Consider the following 16,827-nt stretch of genomic DNA (forward strand, 5'->3'; position numbering starts at 1 on the left):
GAGAAGTACAATGAAAATAATATTTCATTTTCGAGTATAATACATAAAATATTTGAATTCCATGCATAAATTACTAATGATGAAATAAAAGGACAAATAATTGGAAAGTTATGCTTGATTGTATAGACCATAATACAGATGAAAACACTTAATTTAGTAAAAATATTTTAATGTGAGACATTAATTATTCTCAGGATATTTTAAATAACATTTTAAAACAGTATTTACAAGCCAAGGAAACATGCCTTTGTTTTTAGTTTATTGACTATTCTTAATAGTGCATTTTCATCAGACTGGATTGGGCCAATCAGGAATTCTATAATTGGTCTTTGATTTGTTAGTGGCTATTCAAAGGCTATGGTTTTTCCAGTAATCATGTATGGATATGAGAGTTGGACTGTGAAGAAAGCTGAGCACTGAAGAATTGATGCTTTTGAACTGTGGTGTTGGAGAAGACTCTTGAGAGTCCCTTGGACTGCAAGGACATCCAACAAGTCCATTCTAAAGGAGATCAGCCCTGGGTGTTCTTTGGAAGGAATGATGCTAAAGCTGAAATGCCAGTACTTTGGCCACCTCATGGGAAGAGTTGACTCGTTGGAAAAGACTCTGATCCTGGGAGGGATTGGGGGCAGGAGGAGAAGGGGATGACAGAGGATGAGATGGCTGGATGGCATCACTGACTCAATGCACGTGAGTTTGAGTGAACTCCGGGAGTTGGTGATGGACAGGGAGGCCTGGCGTGCTGTGATTCATGGGGTCGCAAAGAGTCGGACACGACTGAGGACTGAACCGACCGATTGACCGATTCAAAGTAACTTTCAAAAAAAGGTTAAGAATACTGGGATAAAAATTAGACCATGAGCAGCTCCAAATACCATCACAAGAAACATAATCTTGAAAAATGTCCTGAAGATGTATGCTTTAGCTGCAGACAGGACACACACCCCTATTATTGTTGAAACTGCACTCTGTAACACGGGGTAGCCCAGCAGATACAGGGCCTCGATGGCTTTTCGGTTTACTGAGGGCTCTGAACTGGAAACAAAGGCATAGGAAATGTGAGCAGAAAAGTCAAAAGAAAATCCTATGCAAATGACAAGATTAATCATGGATATGGAGTCAAGGTTGACATTCCAGAAGGCCATAAAACCCGTGACACCCACAATCACAGAAGCAATAGCAAAAGTTACCCACAGAGAACACAGGGGATGAGGAATTAATAATAAGGAAACAATGAACATAGCTGCGGAGGCAACAATCACATTTCGCACAGTGTTCTCTACTATTGCAGAAAACTGATCAAAATATATGAAAGCCGAGTTGTACACCATCAGGGGAACCTCACACTTCTCAGCCGTGTCTCGGAACTGGAGCAACATCAGCTTCCTACTGGTTGAAGAAGAAATACCCGTGGTTTGAACGAAGGCCCGGGAACAAATGATTTCCTGTGATGATGTTATATTAATATCATATGCAAAAAGTGGAAATTCCATTAAAAAAGTGGGAATATTGCTTAGAAATGCTGTCTTATCATTTATATGTTGACGGAGGTTTTCCATATATTTTGCATATTCTCGTAACCAAAACTCTGTAAGGTTTTCATCTACATACTCATTGTTTTCAAAATCTGCCAGACATTTTTCCAGTTTTTGCCTAGCATCTTTATCCCAGTAGTCATGAACCTCAGTAATGATTACCATAACCCTGGGACCGTAAGTATAAAAATGTTCTTCTTCTACATTAAAATACGGTGTGATGTAGGAGTCGTCACTTGCCAAATTTCGGAGGTCTAAACCTTCCTGCACTCAGAAACACCCATATAAACTAGTTATGGTGTACGACACATATGGGAACACTACAAAAATCTTGGCCTTGGTGCTTGTGAGAAAAGGACCAAAAGAGTCTCTAAAGAACAGATTCATTGGGTGGATGTCGGCTTCACACTCGTCTTGGAGAGAGCTACCTGGGAGGCAGCAGGACTCTTTCAATGAAGAACATTCTTGGTTGGGCGTTTCTGGCTTCTTCAGCCAGCGCAGACAGACTCCTTCTCTTTTCCCATCCAGGGCCATACATGCCCCAAAACAGGTGATGCTGTAAAAATAACAGAAGAGCAGGGCTGTTCCTGTGTAGATGCAGAAGTATTGTACGGACCTGAAAGAGGTCATAATGCCTGTATAGAAGGCCAGGACGTTGGTCACGGTGGTGACCGTAATGGACACTGCCACTTTTGAGTAGACATCGGACATCCGCTTGCTTATGCTACCCGTGAGGCTGGTCTTCTGCAAGGCAGAAATCATGATAAACATGTCATCAACTCCAACACCTGTTAGAGAAAGAAACAGAGTCTTTGTACTTTTTAACATCCATTAAAAATTAACCAGATCAACTCAAACCGTTTTCTTTGCCCGTCTCTCAAGGTCTCACTGATCTTGCGGAGTCTGTGTTTGGATACTGCTTTCTCTGATGCCTTCTCTGGTTGCTTCTGAATCCACAACACAACTGTTCACTCCTTGCTCTGTAATAACTCTGCGCTCTGTACACATAGCACAGTACACTCTACTCCTAGTCCTCATTCAGGGTGTTTCAATGAAGAGTCAGGAAACCTGGCTGACTGGGTATTATTAACCATGCATCTTGGATTCCACCAGAACATTTGAGAGACCATTTTCTCTTATAAACCATTTTACTCTAAGGCACTAATACTGAGTTAGCATTCTGTTGTTTAAAATATGAGCTGGATTTATTTGTTCTGCAGTTAGCACCTAGCTATCAATGTGGTATGTACACACACACACACACAGATGTACACACACATGTCGTTTTCTGTTAGTCTGGTTCTGACACCCAGATGCTGTCATTCAAGCTTCACTTGCCCAGGTTAAGGCATTATGTCAGTAAAATGCAGGTACTCTTGAGATCAGAAACATGTACCAAAGTGAACCTTAAGAATCCTTTACATAATAAGTGAATACTAAAGTAACCAGTCTCTTCCACAGTGACGTTTCCTGACTGATTTGGAATAAAGAGGCCAGGAGAACATTTGAGGACTCTGAAGTCATCACTGAAGGTTAGGAGAGGAGGACTACAGAGAAGAAAGGGGATTACCAAGGACAGCCTAAGCACGTTGCAGATAAACTTCACTTCCCTCAAGCTTCCTACGCTTTCACTCCTAAACACCTGTCTCTGTGTGTATTGATACAAAATCAATACTTGGAACTGAATGCTGATTGATTTTAATGTCAACCTTGGAAGATCCTCTCCATGGATGACACGGGAAGGTACTGGGCACTGCACTTGGCCTCTAATTGGGCTGCTCGGTGCGTGTGATCTGGCAGAAGGCCTGCGGTGGCACAGGCTTGTGTGGTCTGTCACATCTGCATCCTGACATGCCCCCTGCAGCCAGCTGTCTGGATTTCACTTGCATTCAGCTGGATGAAAGGCAAGAATCTGAAGTACTAAGGACTACAAATAAACTCATTGATATGGAACAGGTATTTAAAAACGGGTTTTATTATTTATGGAACTTGGTTCAGAAACTGTCCTCACACATTTCTTGAGCTACTGAAATCACAGCCCCCCCACACACATGCACCCCTACACTCACGTCTATGTATATACAGATAATATGAAGACGTTGATATGAAATCAGTTGTCTACACGTCAGTTGCTTATGGCTGTGGGAACACTGAGTGTATAAGCATGAGTGTGTGCTAGGAAGACACACATCCAGTGCACAGTTCCTCTCCTATCTCCCCAAGGAAACCAGTTATTAATTCTTCCAAGTTGCTTACCACCCAAAATAGAAACATATTTGCCTTCTTATACTTATTGTAAAATAAATCCTGAAAGTACAGGCAAATACAAAGAAAACCTTTAAACAACTGTAATTCTACCTGTCAAGGATAATCCTTGCTAATGTTTTAAGTATTATCTATCCAGAATTTGCTCTATACAAATATATATGCATATTTGTATATCACTCTGTTTTAAACATCTTGTTTCATAACCAGCATTTTTCATTTAACACTTTATATCTACCTCTTTTGAAAGACTGAATAGGATTCCAAAACTTTAATGTGATCTGAGCAGACCAATCCCATGTTGATATAGGATTAACTTGTTTTTGTTTTTTCCTATTCTAAATCACACTAAAATGAACATGCTCATTTATTTTGTGAAAATCCGTCCAATAACTAGGACAAATTCCCAGAAGTGGAGTTGGCAGGTCAAAGGTATTCCATTTAAAATTTTTAAGTCTTTTGATTTGTTGCAAAGTTATATCTTAAAAGTGAACCAATTTACAAATCTCCCTCAGCAGAATATGAGAGAGTTGACTTGCATACAACCTTCTCCAAACCTTCAATCTTTTTATAATATTCATTAATCTAATAAGAAGACAAATTATCTCACTTTTGGTTTAACTTGCATCCCTTGATGCCATTACACAAGGTCAAATATTTCTTTCTTATATTTTCAATGATTATTATTTTGGATTCTGTGTGTGTGTGTGTGTGAAATGCCTGTTCATGTTCCTGGTCTGTGTTTTTCCATTTGGGGTACCAGATTTTTCCAACTCTAAAGGCATATAATTCCATTTGATTTTCTTTTTCTCCTGATTCCTCATTTTGGGTCTGTAGTCACCTACATATAACTATTCCACCTGATCTAACACAGTGCCCGTCCTTTGCCCACCCCACACCCCCATGTGCAGCATGCAGCCTTGTGCTTCCTTTTACTCACCGAGGATAAGAAACGGTGAATTCGCGACTATGAGCACAAAGGGCACCCCGACATACAGCATCAGGCCAAAGCCACTCACCACGGCCAGGGCGGTAGAGATGACTCCAAAGACTGCGACCCACATTTTGTTCTGCACACAGTCACACCTGTAAATTTGGAGGGAAAAGTCATGGAACTTGAGGTGGTAGCTTCCATACTGAAATTCCAGCCATTCCTAACATTCTTGACTCGGACACCTCTTCAGAGCCCTCTTGGGCAATAATCCCCATACCTGTCTGCTAGAGAACTTTAATTTCCAGGCACTAGCCCAGACCAACTGAACAAAAACAAGGGTGGTGAGGGGTGGGGGGTGGGGTGGGGCAGAAAAGTTGGGAATCTGTACTTTTACCAAACTATACTGGTTGATTCTTATGCAGTGAGCCAAGCATGAATCCACCGACTGGCCTTTCAGAACCACAAAAAGATACTAAAACATTGCAAAAGGCTAATTCCACTCTGATCTCCAAAGGAGCGTGAATAGAAGCAAGCAGTATGAAAGTGCCCACGTCGAGGTAGCTTCTCACCCACTTATGACTCCCATCAGCCATAAACACAATCCCAAATACCTCCTGTATGTCAAAGCTGGTTTAATATATATTGTGGCTAACAACAAGAATGAAAGCCTCCTTCTAAAAGTTTTTCATGGTTCTCTGCTAAAGAAGTGTGCTCTAGAAAAGAGGCTGTGTGTGTGTGTGTGCTCAGTCAATTCAGTTGTGTCTGACTGCTTGTAGACACAACCATGAACTGTAGCCCACTAGGCTCCTCTGTCCATGGGAGTCTCCAGGCAGGAACAGTGGGGTAGGTTGCCATGCCTTCCCTCTAGGGAAGCACCCACCCAGGGATCAAACCCGCATCTCCTGTGTCTCCTGCACTGCAGGCAGATTCTTTACCACTGAGCCACCAGGGAAGCCCAAGAAAAGTGGCTGCTGCTGCTGAGTCGCGTCAGTCATGTCCGACTCTGTGCGACCCCATAAACGGCAGCCCACGAGGCTCCTCCATCCATGGAATTCTCCAGGCAAGAGTATTGCTATTGCCTTCTCCTAGAAAAGTGGCTACTAATTGCAACCAAAAAAAAAGTAATATATACTTCATTTTGAATAACACAGCTTATGTCTATTTCTTGGTTGGACCAACAAAAATGGGAATATTTATACAGCATTTGAGAAAGACTGGATTTGATACTTTAACTCCCCAACAACCGCAACTTTACATTTTAAAGTATTGACGACAATCTCTAGGTTTCTGTTTTACTTCATTGCCAACCGCGTCAAAACAATGACTGACGGCTGCCTCTAGAAACTTGAGGAGGAGAGAGAAACAGTCTGGTTTGAAGACTAGGAAAGTCAACCTCGGAAATGGAGCTGCTGATTCCCAAAAGCAAGACTATAACTAAAGACCTTATTCATGCAAGGCCACATTAAAATAACCAAACTTTCTTATTAAAACAACTATGTGTTGCCTGTATTTCAGTTTTTCTCAAACTGCTGGTGCTATCTGTTAAACTCAGGGCCCCAAATCAACATAGATACACGCACCGAAACAAAAGTATTTTGTTTTGATTACAAAACAAAATTTGATTACAACCAATACTGTCTTGTGGGCTTCCCTAGAGCTCAGATGGTAAAGAATCTGCCTGCAATGCAGGAGATCTGGGTTCAATCCCTGGGTCAGGAAGATCTCCTGGAGAAGAAAATGGCAATCCACTTCAGTATTCTTGCCTGGAGAATCCCATGGACAGAGAGGCCTGCTGGGTACCGACCCTGGGGTCACAAAGAGTCAGACACGATTAAGTGACTAACACATACACACAATACTTTCTTAAAGCAACAATACTGGTTTATAGGAGTTTAAGATAAAAGTAACACAAATTAACCTTGAAATCAGAAAGATTAACAGGATAAAAGCTGCATATGACATGCTTAGCCCTATTCCCTCTTTCAGGTTTCTGGACTGTTGGTATAAATTTCTCAGAGGATGGAGGGAGTGAAGTGTATTATTGGCTAGAGTGATTTGACTTCGACTAGTCGCTGTGCTGGCTCTCTAAGTGATCCTTATTTTAATGTTCAGTAGGCAATAGAAGGAAAGATGTGAATGCAGAACACCAGTGAACACACTCGCAGCTTTTCTAGTCCCCAAGGACGACTTTGGTTAAGCAGTTTATCAGAATGACTTAGCAGAGTCTCAGAACTTTAGATTCCTGCAGTCCTGGAACACAGCTCTGCAGATTCTGATCTACAGTTTGTAGGGAAGTTGCAGAATCCATGTGTCTAAAAATTTCTTCATGTGATTCCAGTGCTCAGGCTGACTTGGGAATCACTGGCAGCAAAATGACCAATCAAAACAGCCCACTAACTACACATTAAAGAAGGCCCTAACCCTAACCCTACAGAATGCATGGAACAGGAGTTCCCTGGTGGTCCAGTGGTTAGGACTCCTCAGCACTTTCATTGCTAGGGCCTGGGTTTGGCCAAAAAAAAAAAAAAAAGGTATAAATGGATGAAATGAAGGATAATAGCTCTAACATATACAGAATATTAAATACCCAAACAATAGAAGTAAGTCCTTCCTTGTCAGAAATTATTTTAAATTTAAACAGATTAAACTTTCCAATCAAAAAGCACATATTGTCAGGATGGATAAAACAGCATGATTCAACTATATGCTATTTATAAGAGATTCACTTTAGATCCAAAGACATAAATAGATTGATAAGAGGACTGAAATAGATTCTCCATATGAATAGGAACCAAGAGACTAGGAGTGCCTATACTGATAACAGACAAAATAGACTATTTCAGAAACTGTTAAAAGTTTTGTGACAGAAGGAATTATATATTTATAAAAGGGCCAATTAATCAAGAAGATATAACTATAAACATAAATGGACCTCATAACAGGGACCCAATATATATGAAGCAAATATTAACAGTATTATAGAGATAAATACATAGCTCTACAGTAATAGTTGGAAAGTTCAATACCTCCTTTTCAGTAATGGATAAACCATCTAGGCTGATAATCTATAAGGAAAATGAAAACATACAAAATACCATAAAACTTATGAGATGTAGTGACATCAGTGCCCAGAGGCAAATTTATACTGCAGTAAAAAAAAAGAGAAAAGATCTCAAACCACTTTGTGGATTTAGACACCTTGTGGAACCAGAAAGAGAAGAGAAGACCTAACACAAAGCTAACATAAGGAATAAAATAAGAACAGTGATAACTATAATTGAGAATAGAAAAACAATGGAGAAAACCAACAAAGCCAAAAGTTGGTTATAAAAAAAAACAAAAAACCAACAAAATTAAAAGACATTTATTTAGAGTGATAAAGGGGAAAAAATACAAATAACTAAATGAGACATAAAAATGGGGACATCACTACTGAATTTACAGAAATAGAAAGGATTTAAGGCATTACTATAAGCAACCTATGCCAAAAAACTGGATAACCTAGATAAAATACACAAATTCCTAGAAATACACAAAGACCTAAACTGACTCAAGATGAAACTCTCGACAGAACATGTAAAAGGACTGATCCATGGTCAAAAACCTCCCCTCACCTCCAAAATAAAATCCAGGCTTGATGGCTTCAACAGTGAATTTTATCAAATATGTAAAGAAGAATTAACACCAATCCTTTTCAAACCCTTCCAAAAAAACTGAAAGGAAGGGAACACTTCCTAACTCTTTTGATGAGGCCATTATTACACTGATATCAATGTCAGACAGATACCACAAGGAAGCTACAAATGATACCTCTTATTAATATAGATACAAAAATCTTCAATAAAATTCTAGCAAACACAATTCAATAAGCATATTAAAAGAAGTATACATCATGACCATATGGGATTTACCCCAGGAATGGAAGAGTGGTTCAACGTAAGAGCATCAATGTAACACAGCACACTAACAGAACAGAGGATAAAAACCAGACGAATCTCTCAAAAGGCACAGAAAAGGCACTTGACAAAACCCAGTGTCTTTTCATGATAAAAACTCTCAAAAACAAGGAACGGAAGGAAAGTTCCGCAAAATTATGAAGGCAGTTATGAAAACTGCACAGCTAATGTTATACTCAATGGTGAAAAAAAGACATCTTTCCCTCTAAGATCAGGAACAACATAAGGATGCCCACTTCCATCAGTGATATTCAAAGATGTACTAGAAGTGCTTATCAGAGCAATTAGACAGGACTTTGAAATTAAAGGAATTCAAACTGGAAAGGGTTAGGCAATGGCACCCCACTCCAGTACTCTTGCCTGAAAAATCCCATGCATGGAGGAGTCTGGAAGGCTGCAGTCCATGGGGTCGCTGAGGGTCGGACACGACTGAGTGACTTCACTTTCACCCTTCACCTTCCTGCATTGGAGAAGGAAATGGCAACCCATTCCAGTGTTCTTGCCTGGAGAATCCCAGGGACGGGGGAGCCTGGTGGGCTGCCGTCTATGGGGTCGCACAGAGTCGGACACCACTGAAGCGACTTAGCAGCAGCAGCAGCAGCACAGCAGCAAACTGGAAAGGAAGAATTGTAACTCTCTTTTCACAGATTATATGACCCTACATATGAAAACTCCAATGAATCCAAAGGAAACTACTAAAGTTAGTAAACAAATTCAGTAAAGCTGCAAGATACAAGATCAACACACAGGATTCAGTTGTTTCTATCCATGTGCAATGAACAATCCCAAAAAGAAATTAAGAAAGTGATTTCATTTAGCTTTTAAAATAATGAAATACTTAGGAATACATTTAACCAAAGAAGTGAAAGACTGGTACATGGAAAACTACAAAATACTGGTGAAAGAAACTAAAAAAGACCTAAATTAATGGCAAGACTTTCACAGTCCATGGTGGGGGAAGACTTAATGTTGTCAAAATGACAGTCTCACCTAAGGCGATCTACACATTAAATACAATCTCTTATCAAAATTCAAACAGCTTTTATTCAGAAATGTATAGGTCAATACTCAAATTCATATGGAATTACAAGGAGCCCTGGATATTCCAGAATAACCTTAAAAAGAAAAAATAAACGGACAACTGAGATTTCCAGATTTTAAAACTTATAGCTACAGTATTTAAATCAAATTGATAGTAGTATATGGACAGACATATAGACCAATGGAGTAGAACTGAGCACCTAGAAATAAATCCATGTATCTACAGCCTGTTAATTTTTGACAAGGATGCCAAATCCAATCAACTGGGAAAGAGCAGTCTTTTCAACAAATGGCACTTGGATGACTGCATTTCCACGGGAACAAGAATGATGTTGGACCCCTACTTCACATCATATACAACTATGATTACAAATTGTAACGACCTAAATATCACAGCTAAAACCATAAAACTCTTGAAGGAAACATAGAGCAATTGCAGCCGACCTTGCTTGTCACTGGAAGCGTAGAGGCAACACCAAAGGCACAAGCAGAGACAATGGGAATAACAAGCGGAGTTTCATCTGCATTAGAGCCTGTGTGCATCAAGGACATCATCAGTGAGTGAAGAGAGAGTCTACAGAGCGAGCACCAGAGCCTGTGTGCATAAAGGACATCATCAGCAAGTGAAGAGAGAGTCTACAGAGCGAGCATTGAAGCCTGTGTGCATAAAGGACATCATCAGCGAGTGAAGAGAGAGTCTACAGAGCGAGCATTAGAGCCTGTGTGCATAAAGCACATCATCAGCGAGTGAAGAGAGAGTCTACAGAGCGAGCATTAGAGCCTGTGTGCATAAAGCACATCATCAGCGAGTGAAGAGAGAGTCTACAGAGCGAGCATTAGAGCCTGTGTGCATCAAGGACATCATCAGCCAGTGAAGAGAGAGTCTACAGAGCGAGCATTGAAGCCTGTGTGCATAAAGGACATCATCAGCGAGTGAAGAGAGAGTCTACAGAGCGAGAGAAAACGTTTGCAAATTATATAACTTGATAAGGATTTAATATCCAAAACATATTCTCAACAACAACAGAATTCAACAACAAAAGGACAAACAGTTTCACTAAAAATGAACAAAGGTGGGAAGTCCCGTGGTCAGAACTGCAAACTTTTGATGCCGAGGGCCTGGGCCCAAGTTCAACCTCCGGTCAGGGAAATAAGATTCTTCAAGCCTTGGGGCGCAGCCAAAAAAAGGGCAAAGGACTTGAATAGACATTTCTCCATAGAGGATATGCGTGTGTGTGCAGTAGCTCAGTTGTCTGACTCCTTGTGACCCCTAGCCACCAAGCTCTTCGGTTTATGAAATTTTCCAGGCAAGAATACCAGAGTGGGTTACCATTTCCTTCTCCAGGGCATCTTCCCAACACAGGGATCGAAACCAAGTGTCTTACATTTCCTGCACTGGCAGGCAGATTCTTTACAACTGCGCCACCTGGGGAGCTCCAAAGAAGATATACAAATAACCAATAACCACATTAAAAAGATAATCATGGTTAGAATGTAGAGAAATTGGAAAACTTATACATTGCTGGTAGGATATAAAATGGTGTAGCCTCTGTGAAAAATGGTGTGGTGGTTCTTCAAAAAGCTAACCAGTGAATTATCACACAACCCACTGATTCCACTCCTAGGTATATACTGAAAAGAACTGAAAACAGGAGCTTAAACAGAGATCTGGACAGCATGGTTCACTGCAGCATTACTCACTATAGTCCAAAGGTAAAAATATTTCAAGTGCCCATCAGCAGATAGGTAGCTAAACGAATGTGGTATATACATAAAATGGAATATTATTCAGCCATGTAAAGGAACTCATGCTACAACATGGATAAATGTGGAAAACATGGTAAGTGAAATAAATCAGTCACAAAGGGAAAAATACTGTATGATTCCAGTTATATGAAGTCTCTAGAATAGGCAAATTCATGGAAACAGAAACTAGATTAAAAATTAGCCAAGACTTGGGGGAGACAGTGGGGAGTTATTACTTAACGGTTACGGTGTTTGTTTGGGGTGATGGAAAATATTCATAAAGGGATAGTTGTGATGGTTGCACAACACTGATAATGTAATTAATGCCACTGATCTGTACACTTAAAAATGGTTTTTGAAATGACACATTTTATGTTATAAATGTTATATACACATTATATACATTATTACAATAAAATATTTTTTAGAGTTTAAAAAACTAATACAATAGCTTTACCTGTAGCATGATACAATTGCAAATAATATGATTAGAAGGTAGGCCAAGTGAAACAAGGGGACCACGGTCATAGAAGTTGCCTCAAATTCCAGTTGTCTAGAAAGTGATGAAAAGTAGACAACCTGCCACAAAAATATATTCAGGTAAATGACTTTCAATTCTGATATTGCGTGTGAGTTACATATGATACTGAAAAACTACAACTTACTAATTTAAACATTAAAATTCAGTGAAAAATCAAAATATATGGATTATGATTTTAAAATAAAGAAGGTAATAAAGATTCGCTTCTTCCCACAAATCTCTGGCATGCTTTTCAAAGTTTCTTTAAAAAAATCTAAAGTTTAAAACTCCTGAATACACAAAATCTGAATCTTATATAAAACTGTGAAAGCATTAAGAACTATAGACATGATAACTTTTTCTAAACTTCTATTCAGTCCTTATCTTTTACTATTTTAATTGTACAAACATCATTTCAGACAGGCTTGGGTATTAAAAGGCTTTTCCCAGAAGATATCTTCTCATTTTCACCAGTTTTATTCAGAGTATTAGGTTTGCCAGTCCCAAAATTACTGAACAGCTAATATGTGCCTGGCACTATGCTATAATTTACTTTTAAAATGCTCATCTTTCTCAAAAACATCATGGAACTTTTGTTTAAAGTTTTGCTTTTTTATTCCAGTGAACTCCAGAGTTTAGGGGGCTCCCAGAAACAGCAAAGGCTTAAACTGAAAGCAAGAATTACAGAGTAATTTGACCAGATAAACCAAACTAAACCTGAAGATCGTCTGTACTGAACAGACCTACCCTGAGAATGTACCATTTGTGTTTTTAACAAGAATGTTACCAAGGATTTAAGATTTGTGGCATTCTTCTCCTTTTTTTTAAAGTCCTCTTTTTACTTTATTAAACAAAATTATTGTAGTATACAGAGAAGGACATGCAATCCACTCCAGCACTCTTGCCTGGAAAATCCCATGGACGGAGGAGCCTGACAGGCTGCAGCCCATGGGGTCACAAAGAGTCGGACACGACTGAGCGACTTAACTTTCATTGAAGTTCATTTTCAATGTTGTGTTAGTTTCGTGTGTAGAGCAAAGTGAGCCAGTTATACTCATATCCACTCTTCTTTAGAATCTATTGTGGCTTTCTTCAGTGTGCTATTTTAAGAAAGTTGGATTATGGATCAAATGAAGCAGAGCACACCTAGCTTCCAGCCAAGGGCTCTATCTGATAATCCGGGAGCGCTGCTGCCATGGTCCTTGGAACGAGGGCTCTTATCCCTCCCGCCTTCTCCTGGCCTCCCATAAACCCCAGCCACTAGGTACCTGGATCTTCTTCAAGGCCAGACTCTCTTCAAGGCTGCCAACCTTCATCAGGAAATGGATCATCCACGCCTTGCTACGTTCATTTTCCTCTCCACCTGTCTCCAGGTAGTACTGCAGCCGCATGGCTTTGGCCTGGAGGAGTAACTGGCTCGGCCCCATACTCTCGCCCGAGACAGTTCCTCCCAGGATTGTTGGCCAGGGAGACGATCTGACTGGCTAGGCTGTAGATCGGGAAGGTGATGGTTTTCAGGTTGAGGCCCTTGTTCCTTTTCCAGGCGAACAAGAGTGGGTTGGGGGGGTGGGGGGACACAGGAGCCCTGGTTCTTAGTGCACACCTCGCTGTAGGGGATCTGGGTTCCGTTGTCCTGGGTCACAGTCAGAGCCTGCACCGCGTCGTCCACCTTGCTGATTTCCTCTAGGATGTCCGGCTCCAGCAGGGTCTCCGTGTTGGAGACCACGAGGACGGAGGCATAAGGGACCTCGGCGCTCTTCCTGGAGATGGAGAAGACGAGAGAGTCATTGGCGGTGAAATGTCCCTGCACGAAGCGCCGCTCGGCCTTGGCGGGGCTCCCGATCGGGGTGTACTGCTCCTCCAAGTCTTCTCCATCCCGGGGCAGGTACATCAGGCCGGTGCCCAGGACGGCCGTTAGCGCCACCGGCAGCAGCAGGAAGATCCAGGGGGTGCGCGCCCACCTTCCCGCCCAGCCGCCGGAAGGCCCGCGACAGCGGCGCCTCCAGGCAGTTGGTGTGGCAGCGGGGCCGCGGGGCCCGAAGGTTCTCAGACCGCGAGGCCGGAGGGGGCGGCGGAGCCTCGGGCCCGGTAGGGGGCTCTGCGCTCGGCCCCGCCGCCCGGCCGCGCTTGGGCTCCCGGTCCTGACCCGCCGCCGAGGGCGGCTCCGGCTCCGGCTCCGGGCCAGGCCCTGAGGGCGGCCCGCTCTCTCTCTCCGGCCCTGGCCCCTGGGCCTCGGACTCAGGCCCTTGTCCTGCCTCCCGCTCCGGCTCCGGCTCAGGCGCAACCTTCGAGGGATTCAGGCTCATTTCCAGGAAGGAAAGCCCACGTTCTCAGCGTGGCAGATCAGAAAGGAGCTGCCGTTCGGAGCCCCCTCTCCACCCACCAACGGTTTCCTGAAGTTCCAGGCGCGTCTGTTTGATCCCAGGCTGCTCGCGCCCCAGTTGACGGTCACGTGGTTCAGTTGAGGTCAGTTCAGTCGCTCAGTCGTGTCCGACTGTGTGCGACCCCATGAACCACAGCACACCAGGCCTCCCTGTCCATCACCAACTCCCGGAGCTTACTCAAACTCATGTCCATTGAATTGGTGATGCCATCCAACCATCTCATCCTCTGTCGTCCCCTTCTCCTCCTGCCCCCAATCCCTCCCAGCATCAGAGTCTTTTCCAATGAGTCAACTCTTCACATGAGGTAGCCAATCTGATTACACGTTTACAATTCATGTTGATTGGTGTCCACTTAATCTACCTTCATTCTTAATATAAGTGGAATACATTTTTTTTGTCCTTGTTGACTCTTGGTAATAACACCAACATAAAAGCACATCAGAAGCAGAAGTAATTTCTCATGAATGAGTTTATTCTTGTTTAAGGGCTAATCCAATTAAAAGAGGTGCACAATTGAACATGTGTAGAAAGACTCTGAGAAGTAACACTTACTTGTGGTAGTATTACTGGAAAGATGGATTCATTTAAGCACAGAAAGTATTGTTACTCAGGCTAATGTACTAATTGCCCACAAGCCACATTCCCTCAGATTGGTTCTGAGAAAAAGCAGATGGTGGGAGGAGAATTCTTTTTCATAACTTTAGGTTCTGAGCAGGAAGAAAGAGTACCATTTGATTAGTATTGGGAACTACATTAACAAAGTTTTTTTTTTTTTCCCCCAATGTTTTCAAATCACCCAAGTTTGCTTCTAACAAGTTGGTGTCAAGTATGAAACGATAGGCTGCTCAAGAAACAATCGTACTGACAGAGATCACTGTAACTTGACCCTTTAAGATCACATTTTCTGTGATCCTTATGGCAGACATATTCCTCAGTGCCCACTATTTTATGTTTTATTTTATAAGTAAAACATTTGTCATCCAGCTGTTCACCACCGTTTCCATTGCCCCTTGTCAGTGGGATACATAAGGTTGTCAAGTCTTGGCAATGAGCCATCCGTAGAAAGTGGTGCCTGAAACCTAAAGATCACCTTCTCTATGTTAAAGCCATTAGATACAGACTTTTTTTCTCTTCCTTCCTACTTGAAAATGTTGCCACTGAAATGATCACTTTTTAGACAAAGATGGAAACCACATATTGAGGGTCTAATTGCCTTTCCCAAACTCCTTAACTCATACTGCTGCCTGAGAAAGGAATAAATTACTTTAAGTCACTGCATCTTGAGAGTTCACTTAGCTATAGTGCTATATTTGCTCTTATAATACTTTCCATAAACGTATCCTTGGCAGTTCACCTCTGCATCTTACTACTCACTAGGACAATTTTTACCTGAGAATGACCAAGTCTCTTCAGAAACTATTCTCGTATTGAGAGATGGGCACCTTGTCTTCTGTCTTAACCAGAAGGAGAAAAACTCAAGCTTCTGATCTATATTAGATATTAGGTTATATATCCCTTTCCCCTAACTACTTGATGAGTCCTTGGGCTTGTTATGAGCTTTAAGACTCCAGTTGTCACATTAACTGGTTTTGCATCCCTTTTGATCCATCATCTAGGCCATTTTGCTAGCCTTTTTAGGTACTTACAAGTCTCTTTCTTAAGCTTAGGAAATCTCAGCTATTTTTTTTTTTTTTCTGCACTGTGCTTGCAGGTGTAGATAAGGTGTGTTTTCACCATACATTTGAGCCAGCACATCTTTAACTGTCCTTACTTATTAGTGGGGCTTCCCCAATGGGTCAGCAGCAAAGAATCACCTGCAAGGCAAGAGACATGATTTCAATCCCTGGGGGAACATCCCCTGGAGAAGGAAATGGCAACCTACTCCAGTATTCTTGCCTGGAAAACCCCATGGACAGAGAGGAGCCTGGTGAGTTACAGTCCATAGGGTCACACAGAGTCGAACACAACTGAGCATGCACACACTTACATGCACTTATTATGAGTGAAATTGTTCCCCCAAAAGATGTGTTAAGTTCCTAACCTGAAGAACTTCAGAGTTTGGTTATAGGATCATTGGGTTATAGGGTCATTATTTGGATATAGGGTCATTGAAGATGCAATTGTTAATATGGAGTCATACTGAAGTAAGGTGGACCATTAATCCAGTGTGAGTGATGTCCTTACAAGAATGAAGAAATTTGTACACAGATGTAGAGGGAAGATGACCATGAGAAGACAGCAGAGACTGGAAAGATGCTTACAAGACAAGGAATGCCTGGGACCATGAGCAGCTGGAAAAAACAAGGAAGGAACCTCCCCTAGAGCTTCATAGAGAGCCTGGTTCTGCCAATACCTTGACTTCAGACTTGTAGGCTCCAGAACTGTGAGAAAATAAATTTTTGTTGTTCTAAGTCAATGAGTGTGTGGTACTTTGTTAACACAGACT

At 41.6% G+C, this 16,827-nt stretch overlaps 1 protein-coding gene across 1 annotated transcript; it reads right to left on the reverse strand.

Moving 5' to 3' along the window:
* Positions 1 to 818: 818 nt before the first annotated feature.
* Positions 819 to 14,303, reverse strand: LOC113906256 (patched domain-containing protein 3-like). The gene is given in 7 exon segments (XM_027564134.1): positions 819 to 2,323; positions 4,741 to 4,886; positions 11,935 to 12,056; positions 13,266 to 13,454; positions 13,456 to 13,563; positions 13,565 to 13,945; positions 13,947 to 14,303. Coding segments are annotated over 7 exon segments (2,808 nt in total).
* Positions 14,304 to 16,827: the final 2,524 nt, after the last annotated feature.

The sequence above is a fragment of the Bos indicus x Bos taurus genome, chromosome 16 (assembly GCF_003369695.1).
Source record: "Bos indicus x Bos taurus breed Angus x Brahman F1 hybrid chromosome 16, Bos_hybrid_MaternalHap_v2.0, whole genome shotgun sequence".
Taxonomy (NCBI): Eukaryota; Metazoa; Chordata; class Mammalia; order Artiodactyla; family Bovidae; genus Bos; species Bos indicus x Bos taurus.